Below are 21,161 nucleotides of genomic sequence, written 5' to 3'. Positions count from 1 at the left end.
TGTATCAATTTGTTGTGACACAGACGCGCAATAACACACAAAATCATGTCCCGTGGGAGAGTTTGACATGCAATGACATTATTCCATGATAGTGGCTATTCATTTGCGAGAGTGACAGGTTAGACAGAGAGAGGGAGAGATAAAGGGAAAATAAATAATGGAAAACAAATCATCAATAAAGCCCGATTTCAGTTTCAGAAAACCCACAGCTATATATTTCACTGTAACAGCATCTCCTTGATGGATGTGGCATCGCTTTCTACTGACCACTCAACTGGGCCTCAGGCATTCAGAATTTGGAGAGAAAATGAAGGACGCTCAGCTTTTGATGTCAAATCCGCATCATTGGTACTAGAATAAAATACATTCTGTCTTGGATTAGTAACGAGTCGTAATTCATGCCCACTCATTCCTGAGAAGGGATTGAGTGGCAGATGGTATTGATCCAAAGTGCTCCCACAGACACATACACACAATATTGTGAGACAGTTGTCATATTGTTGTTTCATTGCCATGGTTTCCTGAGTGTTTTTTGTATTATCTTCTGTGAACCACATTTGTATAGCTGAATGGATAGATATATTGATAGGTGTGGTTTTACAGTCCTTGGGTTCTCACTTGGCAGGACCATTATTAGCGATGTTCTATTATTACCTGTTGGAGAAAAGTACTATTTTTCTCAGGAACGGGCCATGCTTGCTTATCAGCCACATGCTCGATCCATACCGCCCTTGCTTAGATTTGTAATGCTATATCAGTATCATTTTACAAGTGCTAAAGTGTAGAGGTGTTTGTGATGCAAGGGATTATCCAGATGTATCGCTGCCAATGTCCTTTGGCAGGAGGGCAGTACCTTGTGTTTATGTGTTTCATCTGGCACCTTCCTGTTGTACCTGCACCAAACTAAACTGTGGTCAAAAGAGAAGGAAAAACAAACTTGCTTACAGGCATGTGCACACAAATATCTGCTGTGTTGTCTCCCGCTGATCTAGTTCAAGGTCGCTTCATCTGCAGCAATCTTTTCATTCCTGCCTGACGCAACCACAAATGATATGTTAATTCCTGGATCAGGAAACATAACAAGCCAGCGCCAGTAAGGAGGTCAAGGGTCAAATCCACAGTGGCCTGATTTCATATAATATGTCTGTTTTCCTAGAAAGATCAATGCTATAAACCAGCGTATGAGAGAGGACACAAATAAATGTTTGCACCAAAAATGTAAAAGTCGTCCCTCAATGGGGAACCCTTCTTGTCAAAAGGTTTTTTTTTGCATATTTAACAAGAGTGCCACTTCTTGGAACAACTTTCACATTAAAATAACAATTACATACTTGAATTGGCCAGATGCTTTGGATAGCTCGCCAACAAGCTGTCATTCCAGTTTCTATTTAACTCTGAGTCTCATGTTGCACTAAGGCACTAAGAGATCAGGCTGCAGTCCAAACCCAATGCCACACACACACACACACACACACACACACACACACACACACACACACACACACACACACACACACACACACACACACACACACACACACACACACACACACACACACACACACACCACACACACACACACACACTGCTGCGGGCTCAGGCCAAACCCAACATCCCTGCAGGGTTGAGAAATTCAACCAGAGAAATCTGTTTGTTGGTACCTTCTCAGGGCAGACCATGGACTTGTAATCAAACTAGCTTGTTAAACTGAGAATGTTTCCAATGAATTAGCAGCCTGATAGCTGCTGCAGGCAGACACACTGCTAGCCCTCTCTAATGTGGCTCTGTTCCAAACCAAACGCTTCGTCTTTAGTCACTGCATTGCATTACACAGAAGGCTTAGGGAGTAACGGATTACATTAAACAAGATTTTAAAAAGGTAACTGTATAATTACATTTTTTTTAAAAACGAATCACATTAATGTTACATATAAAAAGAAAATAGAGATTACTAGAACATACAAAACATTTTTAGATAAAGATCGATATATTATAGGTAGGCGTACTGAGAGAATGTTTCTTATGGTTTTTATTTATGCTATTTTAATTCCTCTTTATTTTAAATACATTTCTTTTTTAATGCAGTAGGTGGGGATCTGATTTATTAAACACAAATATAGTTTGCTTTTGATTCAGCTCAAACAGCATTTGTAAACTAATACTGTTACTACATTTTGATATGAAGAATCTTCGTTTCTTCTTTCTTAAGGTTTCATTGTTACAAACACTGAAGTAAAAAACATATTATTGTTTTTTATTTTCTCGTTTTTATTTGCATTGCATTTGATATTGAGGTAATCCAAAAGTAACTGGAAGTAAATAGGTTCCATTATTTTAATATTTTGATATTCAGATTAGGTTACTGATTCCATTTCTTTGACATGTAACTAGTTATTGTAACAGATTACACTGCACTACACTGGCTCCCCGTGGAACTGAGAATCGAATTCAAGGTCTCCGTCCTCACCCACCAGTGTGTCCATGGAACTGCCCCTCCCTACCTCAAGGAACTCCTCACCCCCCATACCTCCTTGCGGACCACCCGCTCCAGCAACTCCAACTTCCTCAAACCCCCCAGGACTAAGCTCCGTACTATGGGAGACCGGGCCTTCTGCTCGGCTGCTCCCAGTCTGTGGAATGCTCTCCCCGACCAAATGAGAGCACCACAGACCGTGGAGCCTTTTAAAAAAGGCCTCAAAACCCATCTTTTCAAAAGAGCCTTTGTCTAGACCTTTTTATCACCCTTTTATTTTATTTCTATTGTTTGTTTTTTATTGCTATTTATTCATTCTACCGTGTTGTGTAATGTTTATTTATACTGTTCATGCTCACTGCTTGTAGCACTTTGGGATTTGAAATCAAATATGAAGTGTTTTATAAATGAAACCCATTATTAGTATTATTATTATTATTATTATTAAATGTTTAAAGTAACCCTCCCAACCCTGATTACACCTTTATTCCCAAGTATAAGGCTGCAACCCAAGTCACTGTATCATGGCTCCATTCCAAACCAAATGTTTTCTCCTCAGTCTGTGTATTAGCTGTCTATTCAAAGCCACATCCTCACACTTTCTCCGCCACTCTTTTGATTATGTGGTCAGTTAATCTCCGGCTCTGTTTGGGACTGCAGCAGGTGCATAAACACACGCAGTGCGACCAGATAAGCTGCAGTGTGTTTATGTGTGAATAGTAGAGATGTTAAGATTCACCGATTCGCATCGGTGCACCGGCATAAACGTTCAAGATGGGAGTGCACCGGTTGAAAGAGTGCACATCGGCTACAGTTTGGGTTGAACCGGGTTGAACTCGCGATGCATCGATTGCGTAGCGTCTTTGCATCGGTAAAAAACCGATTCATTCATATAAAATCCCCTCATCTTGTCAACGCTCAGCAGATACGATCTTTGATATCTTCGCCACTACCGAGGCCGAGAGTCTCAGTTATCAACACACACGGAAGTCGAGGAGAAAGAGAAACACAGCGCACCGAAAAATACCTACAAATCAAACGTTTGGCAACACTTCGGATTGTTCAAGAAAGACGGTGTAATAGTCCTTTATGCTAGGCTATATAGTTGACCGCAGGTCATGGAGAGTAATAAGGTATCCGTAGACCTTTGTATGAGGTATCTTTATTACTTAACAGGTCTACAGTCATGATACATAGATCCGTCCTAGATGCGGGCTTGCATACACACAGTATCACTCCGCAGCCGCACCCCATCAGTAACGTCCTGATGGTATATGTGCGCGGCACAGACGGTCAACTTGAAAAATCGCTCGCAAATTGTTAACGATTCCGAGCCGATTTAAAGTACACAAGTAGTACGAGGAACTTAGCGACGCACATAAAGAGTCGACATGGGGTCTGCGGCTGAAAAGAGAAACCTCAAAGTTAGACATACGAGTTAAATCACTCAGTGAGGTGTTCTGTCAGAGAGAGTGGTGTTTAGTTTACAGCAGCCTGTGATGGCCAATAATAATTTAAATGTATTCCTCACTGTAAGCAGTTATGAAATACCTGTTTGTGAAAGGTTATTTGTGTTCTTTATTGTTCATATAGAACCCACCGCTTTCTGCTCACTGGTGAGTTAGCCTATGAATGAGTGTTAAGCACATCAGGCTGGCAGCTGTATGGGCATTGCTCTATGGTAGCTGTTATTTGCACATTGTTAATCATGAGCAATGCATCCTTACATTGTTTATCTGTGAGGTGTTATACAATTGTACTCCGGAGAGCTTTTAAAGGTAAAAAAATAAACGGCATGATGGGATGTGCAGTACCAAATATGTAAAGCACTTTTTTGTTAATGTATGATTTTCTGCATATAAGGAATAAAACAAAAATCCTCTGTCGTACCATATTGAAGTATCATTATTTTTGCATCGTGTTGAATCGCACCGAATCGCATAATGTTGAATCAAATCGTATCGAACTGTATCGCAACAGGGGTGAATCGTATCGTATCGCATCGCCTGGTGTTTCAAATGTATCGTTAATGTATCGTATCGTGGCAACGTATCGAGATGCGCATCGCATCGGCCTCAGTGATGGAGATGCACATCCCTAGTGAATAGGAGTGAGATCATGCCGTGTGTGTGGCGTCAGATGAGATCTTGAAGGCCTGAAGGCACCATATGGTCTCCGTGTCTCTCGTAGACCTTCCTGTTCTTCTCTCTCACCTCTCCTCCTTCTGCCTTTCTTCTTCTCCACTGTCTTCTCTTTTTTCACTACGCCCTTTTCCTCTCACGTCTCTCCTCCTCCTCTCGACTCCCCACTGTTTCCATCTTTTCCTCGCTTCATCTCTCTTAATCTTTCTGTCACTCACATTTTGCATTCCCACTTTCTTCTTTGCGCTTTCTTTTAAAAGCACTTATTGTCTTTCTTGTGGCGTTATGTCACTTTTAAGCTCTAAGACCTGACGACGTTCAGGGATCTTTGGGTGCCAGTTTCATACCCTTGCAAGCTTGAATATTTCTGGAATATGTGTGAATGAAAAAAAAACCTCTTTTTAATGAGATCTTGTCTTGATGCCATGCACATCTTCTTGATTATAAAACCATCTTTCCACTATAAACCCCAAGACGAATAGATTTGTTTTGAGTGACAACAGAACAACGCGATAATCTGAGATGGAAAATCATGTATTGATCATTTGACACAACATTTTTTTACCTGGAGCCACAACATTTTAAAACTGGATTTGAACACCCAAAAAGCATCCTGTAAAAGACATGAAAAATCCCTTTCTGTCTCATGCAGGTTGCCACATTTCATCATAGTTGGATGGCCATTAGCTGAAATATGGCCCACACCAGCTGACACTGAAGAATACTTCTACTTCTTCTATCTTTCTAGTTGATCTGTTTCTGTCACACGGAAATCGTTTTTCTTTAGTGCCACTGAGGAAAGCACACCTCTGACTTTGAAACACTCAAAAGTTTGAATTATATTATCCAAATACTGAATTGAAACACATTCCTTTTCTAAAAGAACTTCATCAGAGGCATCTTTGATGATTTGAACTCTTGTATTTTCTCTGTTCTTGAATGAATCTGACAAAGAACACCAAAGAATACGTCCCGACGGACCCGATTGTTGTGTCGCCTCACGTCTCCTGCGTCTTGGCCAAAAAGTCGCACTGGAACACACCGCAAATACTTCAGCCGACGGCCAAGTAGCACGTACGCACTGCGCATGCGTGAGTGGCAATAACTCTCCTTAGCAGCAGGTGGCGGTAGTGTGTATTCTTAATTCAAAAGAGGCAACCGGAAGACAGACAGCGTGATATATACAAACAACAAATAGCATGCGTTCCATTTTCACTCTCGTCCATCACAGACTGTTTCACATAACGACTTATAATCCAAAACATGTTAAGTGCGGTACTGGAAAATGAAAAAAAATGTCTTCACTTCCGTTTCGCTTCTCATGCACTGATTCGCTAAGCTGAACAGCCAATCAGAGTGATTTATTTGGCCGACGGCCTTTTGCCGACAGCCTCCCGATTCAACACGTTGAATCGGGAGGCTGTCGGCAAAAGACACAACGGTGCGGGACACACCAATCTGAGTAGGGCGACAGGATCGACGGCCAGACATCTATCGACGGCTGAAATCGGCCCGGTGGCACTCAGTGTGTGTTCATGACAGTGTGTGAAGACCTTGAAGAGTAAAAGCAGAAATACAAGCTTGGTAAAAAATACACAGATTAACTGAGTGGAAAAGAAGAGTGGAGAAGCGAATAAAAAAACACCTGTTATGAAAGACATGGCTGTATTGATTATGCATATTATGTGTCAAAAAGGAAAATTGAATTGGACTAAGTGAGCGAGACTGTTCTGGCAATATGGTTTCAAATTCATGCCAAGAATGTAATTGCATGGAAGAGAGAGACAGAAAATAGAGTATTTCAGATTCTTCTTCCTTAAAGGCTTTGGAAATACTGTTAATATGAAATGTATGTTGATAAAACGTTATGAAATGAGAAAGGGAGTCTTAGCCGGAACACGTTGTGTTTTATTGAACTGAGTGTCATGCAGAGATCGATGGAAGGCTGAAGAAAAGGTAGAAGAGGTGTTGGGATAAACATGGAGGGAGACCCAGCGGCCCAGAGGGAGGGGTGTATCGACTTGGAGGTACTGTGTGGGTGTGTGGAGGGTCTGACGGATAGTGTTGTCCTGTTATTTACTGTCTCCGGTGTTACACAGTACTTCTTGGGGGCGTTTTAACCAGACACCTCTAGAACAATAGTACCCCTCCAACAGGAAGACAAACATCCCCATTTTCATGATCTCTTTTTATGTAAAGCCATTTATTCCCTGCAGGGACCGCAGCATGTGTCCTGCCTGGGTTATATTAAAGTACAACAAGAGAGGAGAGGATGCAGAATGGGGCTTTCATGTTTGCCCATTAGCCGAGGGAGTGTCTCAGAGAGCAGCATCCATCCACTCCAATGTCCAATCCACAACACACACGCACATAGCTGTCGTATCTGTTGCTATGCCACCCGACTTCCGAATGAATTTTCTTTTGACTGAACATATCCCCGGTATAAGACAGGTGGAGAGAGAGTATATGGGGGAGGAAAGAGGGGAAAACAGGGGAGCAAAGCGGACATAATATCAGAAACAGAGGGAAAGAAAGGGGAAGAGAAGAATATAAGGGAGGGGAGAGAGGACAGGAGAAGGGAAAGGGAAGCAAAGAAGCTGAAATGTTTCAGAACAGGAAGGAAATGCAGACAAATAACCTGCAGGTATCTCCCCCATCATTCTCCACCCACGCTGCTTTGTTTCTACAGACTGCGGGCTGTATTAATACATACAGTAATGTGGCATTTCACTGGAGGACTTGGCACAGCAAGCTCAGTGACCTCACCCTGTGTGTGTGTGTGTGTGTGTGTGTGTGTGTGTGTGTGTGTGTGTGTGTGTGTGTGTGTGTGTGTGTGTGTGTGTGTGTGTGTGTGTGTGTGTGTGTGTGTGTGTGTGTGTGTGTGTGTGTGTGTGTCTGGGTCTGAGCATGCTAACATTAGCAGCTGTCAAAACAGACAGTGCTCCTCTTCACATGTGTAGTTAGGACTACAATAGCAGGGAGTAAAATAGAGCAGAGTTCAGTAGGAACAGAGCCCTCTTTTCTCATCTTCTCGACTGTTTTTCATCATTCCTCATCTTTTGTTGTTGACTCACCAGGTCTGGTCAGGTGGTGGGTGGAAGAGCTGGGTGGGGGCAGGCCAATGCCCCCGGGAGGGTGGGTGTGGAGGGGCATGACACACAGCTCTGCAGCCTTCCTCTGTCGGAGGGGCGGGGCTATGGGGGCTTCAAGCCGCCATGCCTGCAGCCTCCACTAGGGCGGCGTCTGAGAAAAGCTGCACCAAAACACCTGAGGAGAAAACAAGACGAGTGAGACTGACTGACAGATATATAGATTTAGCTTTTGTTTTCGCACCTATCCTCCTTTGTGTGCACTCCTATGTGCCCTTACGTGCATTTGCACAAGCATCGCGAACAGACCCCTGGTATTTTACAGGCATTAATAATAGATGTGTGTGTCTTTGGCAGTTTACACAATCATTTCGCCTTCAACAGACATACCCCCTACTGCTACTGTCTGGCACAGAGACTGACACACACACAGAGAGAGAAAAAGTGTGAATGACACAGAGACAGAGAGGGGAGGAAGAGAGAGTGAAGTATAAAGGTTGGAAATACAGGGACATATGGAAGGAACACAAACAGAAAGAAAAGCAAGAGAAATAATGAATGGAAAGAGTAAAGAGAAAGATATTGCATCTGTTTGCGAGTGTGATACTGCCAATCTACCCTTTGGAACGGATGGAGACAGAGAGTACTGCTGGCCCAATTTGAACTGTTCTCTGAATTAGTAAAGGCAACAGTGCAACATCCAACTTAAACTGAATCCTGCGACAAACATTATCTCAAGCATACTGTCTACTGTTCCTGAACATTTTACTGTTTCGAGGATGATGTCGTGCAACTGATCACAATAAATACATCAGCTCTGAAATCTCTGAGGCTATTCAAGTGGTCCATCCTTAGCAAATTGGTTAAAAAAATCAAGACATTAAAAAAAGCAAAGACTATTCAGATCAGACTGCACGTTGAAGGGCCCATGTCATGCTTTTCCGGTTACTACCCGTCCCCTTGTGTGTTATGAAGGTTGTTCTGCATGTAAACGGTCTGCAGAGTCACAAACCCTCAAAGTACACCCTGTAGCGAGTAAAACTCTAACACAGAAAATACCTGTCTATGCTGCCCCAGAACGCCTCGTTGGAGATTTCTCTTCTTCCATTGTTTACTTCTTGGGTATAGTGACCTATTTCGGATATAGTGACGTAACGTAACGGCTCCGCAGATTGGTCCATTTGGTCCGCGGAGCCGTTACGTTTGGACCATTCCGTGGAGTTCCTCACACACACACACACACACTCGGCGGGACGTTGCGAGGCTCGCTGCTGCGAGGAGCGGGACACTGTGAGCTGGGACAATGTGAGCTGGCTCACTGGTGTGGGGTCGGCGAGACACCGCGGAACTCAGCCTGGGCACACACACAAACTCCCAGCCAGGCTGCGGGTGTGTGTGTGTGTGTGTTTCGGGTTGGGTTTCGCTGTGTCTCGCTGTCTCGCAGGCGGCCACTGGGCTCACAGGGAGGGGGGGGGGCAGGAGCTCCAACAAGCCGTGTAGGACAGAGAGTGAATACACACACTATACAGAGATGCTGTATGAGAAACCAATGTGATTTTGGAACATTGCACAATATAAATCTCAACAATGGAATTATGATCAGTAGAAATGGCATGGGACCTTTAAATATAAACAAACTATTTTGCACCAGTATGTGATCGAATAACCTGAGTCATAGTGTTATATATAATATAGTTACTTCTATAGTTAAAAAAAAATGTTTGTCTCTTGTTTACAGTTTTCTATATTATATGGAGTCTGACTGGTGGCCATTAGTTTACTGTATCAGTGTGATAGATGGACTTTTATCTTGATGAAAAAGTTGAAAAAGAATAACCAGTCCAATTACAGCAGTGTAATGAAACGTATCCCACTTGCTCTAAAAAAAAAGATGAGTTTTCTTGTCGACTGTTGATTAATTACAGTGAAAATAGGTTTGATGAGTGGGGAATGACCATGGGAGAAATCTTGTTGGAACCTCAGTGCCACATGACTGATGCTGGCTGTTGACTCGCCCCCCCTGGGCCAATCAGTGTGATTTTTAAAAGCAGTACTGCTGCTGCGAGAGGCGTCTTTTTGGAAAGTATCCTTAAAACCCAGTCACTAGTGTGTGAACTATTGCACTAATCAGATTAGGCTGTTGTTCACTGGTTGGTTTGTGAGGATTGGAAAGCTCATTTTGCAATAAAGGGGAATGGGAATTATTGAGTGTGTTTGCATTCATTTGTGAATGCGTGTGCAGTAATTATGTAAATGTGCACCTGCACTGCCTTAAATAGGCCTATTAAGCAAAAATGATCCAGAGTTGTGGCAGGATAAAGTGGAAATGAGGGGAAAAGAAAAGAAAACATGATAAATGGATTCAGATGAAGGAGGTAGATATTATGCACAAGCGGAGTGACAGACTGCAAACTTAACACTCAGGGTGAGTTATTTACAACCTGCAATATACGTCAGTGGAAACTGGAGGAGAGGGGAACAAAGTAAGGGATGAGGTGAAGAGGAGATGAGGTGTAAAACAGAGACAGCGAGGAAAAGATAAAAACAGGCGAGGCAGGAAATGACTTAAGTGGAGGGGAGGTAAACATAAAGGTAATGGGCAAAGAGGGCGGTCATTCAAATTCTCCTCCACAACCTCTCCAATGTTTTGATATGTGTGTGATGAGTGTGGGATTGTGTGTGTGCGCCCAGGTAGTGCTATTTGTGTTGTCATTATTGCTATTACTGCCTGCCAGACACTGAACAAAATATGAAGCACGCGTCTGATCTCTCTGCTCTGCCCTCTTTATTTATATTCCCCTCTGCATCTTATGCCTTCCCCTTCTCCTCTCCATCATCTCATCCTCTGCCTTTCTTTCTGTTCACTGTCTTTATGACCTTCATATTCAATGTTCACGATTCCCCTCCCTCTCGTTCCATCTCTCACTCTCAGGCTCTTTCTTCGCCTTGACAAGCGACAGCATGTACCGAGGATATTCTGCAGATAGATTTCCTGCATGTGATTTAAGTCACATTAGCCAGGCACTACTGGGACATTCGTGTTGTTCTTTTTAATTGAGCACAAGAGCTTCATTGAAGAATTCTGGAGCACTAACTAGAAATTAAAGTAACTTAATGGTAGCTCTGTTACGCTGTTTTTTGTCTAAAATATACAGTGAATGTATATACAGGAGCCAGAGATGTTCACAAGTCTTTTTTTGCAAGTCCAAGTCAAATCTCAAGTCTTTGGTCACGAGTCCAAGTCAAGTCTCAAGTCTTTGTGGGGTGAGACTTGATCAAGTCTCAAGTCTTTGGTCACGAGTCCAAGTCAAGTCTCAAGTCTCTAAAAAATAAAAGTCTCATGTCTCTTCTGGTTGTAATAAGCCTTCTATTGTCTGCTGCTATCCAGTCTGTTAAGAATACTGCACAGCTATATCTAAGAAATTCAAAGCATTTACTGTATTATTATCACTCCTATATCTATTAGCATACAGTATCAGTACTGATTAGTTGTATGTTATATGATCACTTTAAACAGGCTATTGCAATGCAATATGAGGACAAACATCACACTTTAGCTAAATGCAAACAACTTATAAGCAAAACACTTCAGAATCAGAAATCAGTATCACAAATACTTTATTAATCCCCCGCAGGGAAACTGTGTTAAAAGTACTTAAAAGTAAACGTTTGTTCTGTGCCATTTGCAACTAAAAAACTATTGCTGCAATATTATCTGAAATATACTGAACTGGTGATATTAAAACATGACCTGTTCCAAAAGAGATATCTACCATTAACACCATTTACCAGCCAAATGCTGGTAAATCATGCAAGTGGCTGGTACTGTATGTTGCACGCACCAGCCACAAATAACAATGGCAATCTATTGAGTGGCTGGTAACATTTCAACATTCACTAGGCTAGCCATTTGGCCAGTGGACAAAAATGTTGAAATGTTACCTCTGCAACCGTATTGTTTAATTACACTGGGTCTCTAATTACATCTTTTAAGTCTACTATAAATAAACATATTCCTCTATCCTCTCACTCAAACCCAGTGTAATGGTAACCTGATAAACCTGTAACATTAACATTACGTGGTCAACAATAAACCTGTAACCTGCCTATAAACCGACAGATGTATGTATGTATGTAACTATGTATTTTTCTACGTTTAACGTTAGCCAGTAGATGGTGGCAGCGGAACGTAATGATTAACGTTACCGACCTTTTTTATGTCATGTCAAGAGTTGGATGTCAACGCCACTCAACGCAAACAAGTGTGACAAGCAAACATTCACTCATCTTTTCAAATATTCAGTTACAAAGCTAGTAGCAAGCTAAGTTAACATTACATAGCTGATGCTGAGCTAAACATGTTTGCTAACCGTCCATATGCGTTAATGTGACTGACCTCTCCGGGTGAGTTTTCAAGTGCCTGATGAAATTTGACGTTGTTGCACCAGCATCCTTGATTTTAATATTGCAGACTTTGCAGTGTGCGCTCCTTTTGTTGGTGCCGCCGGCGTTTTGTTCGAAGTTTTTATAGTTGAACCTAATTACAAGCGGTACAGCTGCAGGTGTGCCGCCGGTCGCCATGGTGTTACCATGATGTTAATGTTAATGTTAAAGGTGGGGTAGGTAAGTTTGAGAAACCGGCTCGAGATACACTTTTTGTTATATTCCCTGGAATGCTCTTAACATCCCGATAGCCGGCCCGGCTAAAGTAACTGGATGGCCTACCTGCCTGTCAGCCTCCCATCGGGGCACAAACTTATCTCTTGCCCTCATTGGTCATGTGCGCGTTCGTGTGTGTTGGAGGAGGGGCTCTGTGAGGAAGTGGCAGATTTTCTCCGGTTGTGTATTTTCAAATTCTAGCGATCTCGAGCCGGTTTCTCAAACTTACCTACCCCACCTTTAATACGCCAAAAATAGAAAACACAATGATTGTTCACGAGTCCCAAAACACGAGTCCAAGTCGAGTCCGAAGTCTTTTGAGCAGGAGTCCAAGTCAAGTCTGAAGTCTCTGTGTGTGCGACTTAAGTGCGACTCGAGTCCGAGTCACAGACTCGAGTCCCCATCTCTGACAGGAGCCAAAATTATATTAGCTTCAGTGTAGGCTAATCCTCCTGGGACCCAGCCCATTGAAAATGTCCACTGTAGTGGACATTTTGTTAACATGCATCTCCTTTTACTCTTTTGAGCTACTCTATCAATCCCTGATGTACTGTACAGAGGACATCCTGGTCTTTCCAGTGATATGTCATTGCTTAAAATTGCATGCTGGGAAGTTCCTCTTTCTTTTCATCCAAAATGGCTGGCATACCAAAAACAAAATGTTGTAGAAGCAGGAGGAGAAGTCAAATATTGTTGAATAATTGTCATTTTTACCATGAAAATCAAATATGTTCTTGTTTATTAACATGTGAGGAACTATATAATTAGTTCTGAAAGCAATTCAATAATTCAAGTTTTCAAATAACAGCCCTTTTATAAATGTCCATTCTAGTGGACGTCAGAACCATCTTCATGGACTTTATGACTCAATATTGTTGCAGGAGACGGAACTGAAGCAGACATTTTCTGTACCAGATAGTTCAGGGAGATTACGATGTTGAGCTCTCAGATGATGAGAGAGATGAGGATTTCACACCTGGGATAGAAGAGGGTCAAGAAGAAGGGGGGGAAAGATGCAGGAGGCTCCATGAGCGCACAGATACAGACAGAGACAGATAGGGACGAGCTGGAAAGACATGGCCCTCTGTGGGCCAAGAGTAGCACGTATGTCTTATTGTTGTTTTTATTTTAAGTGGAGCCATGAAAAATGAGAATTGCCTCAGGAATGCAAGCTTTGTTTCTATGAGCAGGTCAAATGGAGACCACATCCATAAAACTAGTCAAGATGACCCTACAGCCCGTGCTGACTGGAGTCAATGAGGTACTTTCCCCACTACGTTGACTACAAAGTCTTTGAAGATCTGGAAAGATTCACCAAAAACCAAACTAGTTTTTTATTGACCAAATAAACAGCAATGTTCAGATCAATTACTTATTCATGTTTTAAATAAAGGTGAATGTATTCTTGTATTAATATCACTCTATAACCATAATACGTTACATAGTCCATCTGTTAATTCTGTCTTTTCAAACTAATATGGTCCCGACGTCCTCTACAGTGGACATACTGGAACATTTTAAAATTAAATTAAATAAAAAAATTCTAAATTGCAAGATGTTTTTTTAACCCTAAATAGGTAGGAAATCACAAAAAAAAGGAAATTGGAAGACACTTTTTTTCCTCGGGTCCCAGGAGGATATGTTTTTTCCATACTTAATTTTACCCTCTTCACTTTTTTCTTTGCTGTGGTTGTTTTTCAAGTAAACATTTTTGCGATAATTTCAAGATTTCTGAAATCAATCTTTGTTTGTTGTTTCAGCTTTGGGACTGTAAGTGTTGCTTTGTTTTGCATATTGGTTTCATTCATGGCTTTGTGTTTGTTTTTGTGTAGGGGGGGGATAAACAGTTATTTAATTAAATGAAAAATATTCAGTCATATCAAATGTCTGCAAAAACCGGTAACAGAGCTTCTATCAGGTTTATAGCCTAATACTCATTTATCTTTATCATGACTTTTTAATAGTTTTCTGTACCTTTTAGGAATTGAATGGGAGTAAATCAAAAGGAGAAAGGCAGAAATAATTTAGGGAGTTGGAAAGGGGAAAAAAAGACGTATACACATTTTGAACTCTTTCAACATGTGGTTATATTGTGCTGTCACTGTGTATTGCTGGAAGGTCACCTCTACAGCCACATGTTACTATCTCATCATGTTAAGTCTGTCCATGTGTCTATTCTCACAAAGCTTTTTATACCAATTTGACCTGGACACGGGGCAGCCAAAATCCACACATGCAGCATGCACACATTCACACACACGTGTAAATACTCGGGTGCCTGAATGGTCTGCATGTTGGGGGAGTCAAATAACAAGTTCTCCCCTCCTCTGGTCGACTCTGCTCCCCTTCTTCTCTCCTCTGCCTTTTGTGTGTGTGTGTGTGTGTGTGTGTGTGTGTGTGTGTGTGTGTGTGTGTGTGTGTGTGTGTGTGTGTGTGTGTGTGTGTGTGTGTGTGTGTGTGTGTGAACTTGCATGACCAATATCTTGTATTAATATTGCTGAAATGTTGTCCAGTTTGCAGCCAAATTGAAATCCACTTGCACACAAGAGGATGTCTTTCCTTGTGTGTGTGTGGCCCCTGAATGAATGGCATCACAGCTGTAAAGATACAGCCCAACTGTTAACCTTCAGCTCTACCCTTTACTCCCTATTTACACACATATCAGATTATTTGCCAAAACAAACTACATTATTACAATAGATAGGAGAAAGAAATGAAGAGTCATAAATTGTGTGTTTGAATGTGTGTTTGTCAGTGTAACAGCGCAGGTTGCTAACAAAGGCTGAGAGAGGCAGACAAGCTCCTCTAAATCAATTTTTAATGGCTTTTTTTACACAGGAGAGTGGAGCAACACAACATACACACACACACACACCTAAGCACACACACACACCTAAGCGCACACACACACACACACACACACACACACACACACACACACACACACACACACACCTAAGCACATGCCGATAGCTTGACAAATAGAGCAACACATGTGTTGACAGGCACATGGTGTAAAAATATGTCCAGATATATAATTATTAGGGCCGGGACTCGATTAAAAAAATTAATCTAATTAATTAGAGGCTTTGTAATTAATTAATCGAAATTAATCGCATTTTTAATCACATATAAATATTTGACCTAAGAACAGTGAGAAGCAATTTTTTTTTCACATGGATTTTAGTATACCATTAGGCGCATTCACACCGCAGTACTTTTCCCACAAAGGTTCATGAGAATTTAGTTCATGAGAACTCTTTGAACCTGGAGGTGGATTAGGCAAATGAAGCCGCTGACGTCACTTCTTCTTCTTCTGCTTTGGGTTTACTGGCAGGCCGCAAACCACTTCACGGCGTATACTACCGCCCAAAGTCCCCGGCCGGAAGTCCCCGGAGTTAGGGACTGGCTTCAGTAGAAGCTGCTGGGAGTCCCAGCAGCCTTCCGAGTAAATCGCCAGAACGCCGACACCTCCTCATCTCCACCGCTCCCATGTTTTATTTTGTGTTGCCATAAGTTAGTCTCTCTGCGTTTCTGCGCTGGGCTAATGCTAATAATGCTAATGCGAGGATAATAAAATGGCGGCTTCACAACACTTTTTGGGAGTTTTACGGGGCGTGGTTTGCAATCCTCCTAGCCAATCAGAAATATAGCTCTTTTCTCACAAGAGAGTCGTACGACTTTCGTGGGGGTAAAAAGGTTCTCATGAACTAATTTTAGTACCGGTGTCAGTACCAGATATGTTCGGGCTACCAGATATGTTCGGGTGTATTTCCGTCGCATCCGTCTTCCGTCATATCCGTCATATACTCACCTCCCTCTGCTCCCAGCGCTCTGCTGCCACACACCGGCCGTCTGCGGAACTGCAGCCAGAGGAACTCGGGACAGCCTGTTATGTGAGGGTGCTATGGTGGGGTCCCATGTACTTGTGCACATAAATAATGTTTCTAATTATTTACAATTTAAAAAAATATATATATTCTGCGTTACTTTAGCCAACACTTTTATAAGGCCACTAGATTAGATAATTACGAAATGTGTAGATAGAATACATATATTTCAGGTTGTTATTTTGTCATTATGTTTAATGTTTTATTTACCTTTTAGTATTTGTATATAGTATCTGAACTTTGGAGAGGAGTTGGGAGACACACGACACATCACATCTACAGATCAAGGCGAAGCGAATGGAAGTACTCCCATACTCCTAGCGTGAAAATGTTTGTGAAAACGTGTGCAAAGTCTCCGAAAATCCTAAAAATAAGCTCATATTTGAATTCCCCATAAAAAAACACATCATTCAGTAAAAACAAGGCCCCACTGATCATCTACTCTCTGAGACGATTCCAGGGATCTCTGGCTTGAGTTTCGACCACCAGGGAAAGTGGACAAAAGTGCCCGAGATCAGCCTCTTAATTTACCCAGGGCCTAGTGCTTGGCTTTGGGCATGAAAATTCAGGAAACTCCCCTGAGTATTTTATTAAATATCTGAACTTTGGAGAGGAGTTGGGGGACACACGACACATCAAATCACATCTACAGATCAAGACGAAGCTAGTGGAAGTACTCCTAGCGTGTGAAAATGTTTGTGAAAAACATGTGCAAAGTCTCCGAAAACGGAGCAGTGACTGTGAAGCTAGCTTTGCGGCTAGCGGTTAGTTGTTATTGTTTGAAGTTGTTGCTATGGAAACAACATGACGGAGAAAAAATTAATATCTTCTACATATAATAACGGAAAAGTAAAGAATGAAGTGTAGGCTATGCCTGTTTGAAGTTGTTGCTAAGGAAACAACATGACGGAGAAAAAGTATAATCTTCTACATATAATAACGGACAAAGTAAAGAATGAAGTGTCGGCTATGTTTAAATGTTCGGAATTTGACCGTGATGGCCCTCTTGAGTTGCCGTAAAATATGACGGACGACGGAAATACACCCGAACATATCTGGTAGCCCGAACATATCTGGTACTGACACAGGCTCTTTTTGGTGTGAACGCGATAAAAGAGGCTAACGTCCACGCTAGCTTCCACGCTAGCTGCTATATGTTTTGCATTGAGGTGATACTTGAGGCTTGATGTGCTGCGGTGATATGCGAATTCCTTTTTGCATAATTTGCACACAACCGTGCTCTTATCGACGCTTCCATCCGTCCGTTTTTTAAAACAACATTTCCCACTGTTGTTCACTGTGGTTTGTTGTTGTCTGAAGTCATGAACGTTAGTTGGTGCTCCAGTATAATCGGTACGCCTGAAACTCATCCAGTGAGAAACGTTCCGCGGTGCAAAAATAAGTGCGATTAAAATGCGTTAATTTTTGTGTAATTAATTAATCTTAATTAACGCGTTAAAGTCCCGGCCCTAATAATTATTACACATGCATGTATTGTGGGTATGCAGACACATACTGTACATAAACACACACATTCTGTTCAGGCATTCACCTACAGGTCACATTTTATCATTTGGATATTGCATTTATTTTATACCATGTTGTCATACACATTTTAAACTATTACTAATGTTTTGTTTTTATGAATTCAGTTCACCAAAATGTAAAGTGCATATCCACATTATGTGATGAGCGGTTTTGCAAGACTTCTCCGACAAGTCTAAAGGGTTAGCTATTTATTTAAGATGTGTAATGTTGGCACCAGGTCATTGCTATTCTCTCCAGGTTTATGTAGCATCGTCATTACTTGTGGAATAAATAGACAATTCAAATTAATTGGTTGCTAATGTAGAGAGGCACAAGAGGATATCAGGGTGGAGTGCCTCACACCCACTGTATTATCGTATAATTACACTGCAGTTCTCCAAAGTTAATCACGCTTTCATCACACCCTTTTACACCTCCTACACAGGGTTCTACAGCAAGTGAAACAAACATTGACTACAGTTTAGGCAGCCAATTCAAGCAATTATATCACATTAGAATTAGAACAAATAAAGACATGCACTTGTTTGTCTACATGGGATACGTCAAGAAAATAAGCTAAAAAGGTTCAAATTAAATGATGCTTTAATGGAAGTATAACAGATGACATCAGTAGTAATGTGATGTGCTGTTTTGGTGTGGTGGCCAGAGTCTGACCTGCAGGTCACATGACACCTCTGGGTTTACAGACACTTTTTTCCCATTACTATACAGTAAATCATGTCCTGGGCATCATGCAGACACAACCATTTACTGTTCCTGGTTTGTTGTTATTTTGAAATATAAGAGTTTCTTTACAGCATATCATTTATTTGAAGGTATTTTTTCCTTAATGCTTTATTGCTGCCATGTTCTTCTTTTATGTTTAGCTGAAAAATGTAAAAACAACTTGTTTTTAAATGAACCTTCTCCCACTTCTGGCTAGCTTTTCCCCAAAACCACAGCTCAACATTTTTTGTGAATATTGTATGGTTCCAGAAAACAGGGCTGACATTTTCAGCATCCACCTTTGGCCCCTTACAAAATGCCCATTTGTTGTGAAAAAAGCCAAGTCTACACGTGCTACATCTTTAATTCTGGTCGTAAAATGAGAGCAGGAGCAGTTGAAATCAAGTGTGTGAGTGAGAAGAGAACTAACATCACAAACAGACTTACCTTTTGACCAAATATCTCAGACAGCACCAGCCTTATAGCTTTCTGCCATCAGCCATCCTCGATAAAAAAAGATTTCCCAAAAAGAAATCCATACATTCAAGATCCTGGTCAAGTGAATATTGTAAGAATAATCCTCTTTCTGTACAGAGACAATCCCCCCAGCTTCCCTTTAGCCCAGCAATAAATTGTGAAAAAGGAGGGATTGTAGAAAGAAGAAAAAAACGAGATGAAGAGAGGCTTAGAGACACAAGAGGAGGGATGAGGTCCGTGGAGGGAGAGGGATGTAGATAGTTAATCCTTTTTCTTCAGATCTATTCCTTATATGAACGATACGTCCTGTTCGCCGTCCTGTTCTTTGCTGTGTGCGTCTGAGAGGCGTGAGTGTGTGTGAAAGGAGAGAGACGGATGGTGTGTGTGTGAGGGAGAAAAAGAGACAACGCGTTATGTTGCTGCCGTCATACGCTTTCCCCTCTGTGTGTCGCTATGTTAGTGATTCCAGCACGCGTCGGAGTGTGTGTGTGTTTATCCACGCATGTACACTTGAGGGCTGTCTTTCCGGAGTGTGTGTGTTTGTGCCCCCACCTCCCCTCCCCTCCTTCTTTTCCCTATGTGTGTGCAGTCTTGCATGTGGCAGGAGAATACGTGTGTGTGTGTGTCTTGTCAAATATAGTAACATTAGTGTGTGCATCCTCTGTCTGCCTGCAGCTCTCCCACTGTGACAGAGAGGGAGGTGGAATATAGAGGATCATAATAAAGCAGAGAGAGGAAAGGGGGGAGTAGGAGTTGGAGGGAAAGGAGTAAAGAAAGAAAGTAAAGAGACGGGAGGTAGTGAGAGGAAAAGGGGCTGGTGGAAGAGGGTTAAAGATAGGAGGGAGGGAAAAGGTAAGGGTAGATGCAAGAAGGAAAGCTATAGCAATAGGGGGAGGGAGGAAGGGAGAGAGAGAGAGAGGGAGGGGGGATCAGCTGATTTCAGTGAAGATGAGAATCTCCCTTTTACCACATGGGCTTTTCTCCTCCCTTGATTTGTGCTCTGTTTTTTTCTCCTCACATCTTCCTCGCTCCACTTTCATTTTCATTCTACTCCCTGTGGCACTTCTCTTAGCGGCTGGCTTTGTGTGTGTGTGTGTGTGTGTGTGTGTGTGTGTGTGTGTGTGTGTGTGTGTGTGTGTGTGTGTGTGTGTGTGTATAGAGTAGAGTATGTCTGCATATGGCTTTGTGTGCACACGTCCTAGACTGTGTGTATGTTTATTAGTCACATTGAGGGGGGGGGGGGGAAATGTCCACATTTTGGGACAAAAAGCTGGTCCTCACAAGGTAAAGCAATATCATTCCGGGTACATTTTGGGATATTGTAATTGTAAGTGAGTGCAATATCCTCCAAGTCATTGTGTTGTGTGTAGTGGAATTGTCTGAAACGTTTTCATTGGAAGACACCAGTGATCATTGTCGATGGTGGATATGAACTGGTGGGGGGACTCTGTGTTTATTTGAACACAGCATATAATTACTTGGCTGCTCCCTTACATGGACTGGATCATAGTGCGCACACAAATACACTCACACACACAAACACAGACACACACACACACACATTGTGCTGCTAATGAGCATGTGAATCATTTGTCTCGACGGTGGATCATTTCACTGCATGTTAGTGTGAAAAATCAGGGCACACCGCTGCAGGACACCCAGGTTGTCAAAATACCTAATACGTATTATGTATTGTCAAACTGTTATCTTTTTCTTATTAGCAAAGAGGGATGATCAAAACATTCAGGTTCTGGCTTCTCATTTATAGCAGGTTTCACAGGATCACATGACAAAACTGGCAAGCAGCACATCATATAGAGTGTCTCTAATAAATATGAAGGAAATGAGTAACTTCAGGCCAGCATTAAACTTGTCAGCGGGATCATTTTTAAAGGAAAAACCTCTCCTCTATAACTGTATTCTAATATTGTCATCCAGCTCTCCTACTGACTAGTCACCTACCTGTTCACCTTTTTGAGTTTGCACACATCACTGTGTCTCCAGCTTCCTGAGTTTGCACACATCACTGGGTCTCCAGGTTCCTGAGTTTGCACACATCACTGTGTCTCCAGCTTCCTGAGTTTGCACACATCACTGGGTCTCCAGGTTCCTGAGTTTGCACACATCACTGGGTCTCCAAGTTCCTGAGTTTGCACACATCACTGTGTCTCCAGCTTCC

The 21,161-nt window shown here is 42.0% G+C and overlaps 2 protein-coding genes across 2 annotated transcripts in view; one reads left to right on the top strand and one right to left on the bottom strand.

Moving 5' to 3' along the window:
- lrtm2a (leucine-rich repeats and transmembrane domains 2a) overlaps positions 1–19,424 on the bottom strand; it is a 33,057-nt gene extending 13,633 nt beyond the window's left edge. The window contains exons 1-2 of the mRNA XM_034200847.1: positions 18,953–19,424; positions 7,689–7,881 (exon numbers count right to left, since the gene is read on the bottom strand). Coding sequence (XP_034056738.1) covers positions 7,689–7,767 — 79 coding nt within the window. The 5' untranslated portion in view covers positions 7,768–7,881; positions 18,953–19,424. The remainder of the gene's footprint in view (positions 1–7,688; positions 7,882–18,952) is intronic.
- Positions 1–21,161, top strand: part of cacna2d4a (calcium channel, voltage-dependent, alpha 2/delta subunit 4a) — a 108,494-nt gene that overhangs the window by 52,938 nt on the left and 34,395 nt on the right.

Source organism: Gymnodraco acuticeps, unplaced genomic scaffold (assembly GCF_902827175.1).
Source record: "Gymnodraco acuticeps unplaced genomic scaffold, fGymAcu1.1, whole genome shotgun sequence".
Taxonomy (NCBI): Eukaryota; Metazoa; Chordata; class Actinopteri; order Perciformes; family Bathydraconidae; genus Gymnodraco; species Gymnodraco acuticeps.
The sequence above is the reverse complement of the archived record's forward strand: the minus strand, read 5'-3'. Positions and strand labels throughout refer to the sequence as shown.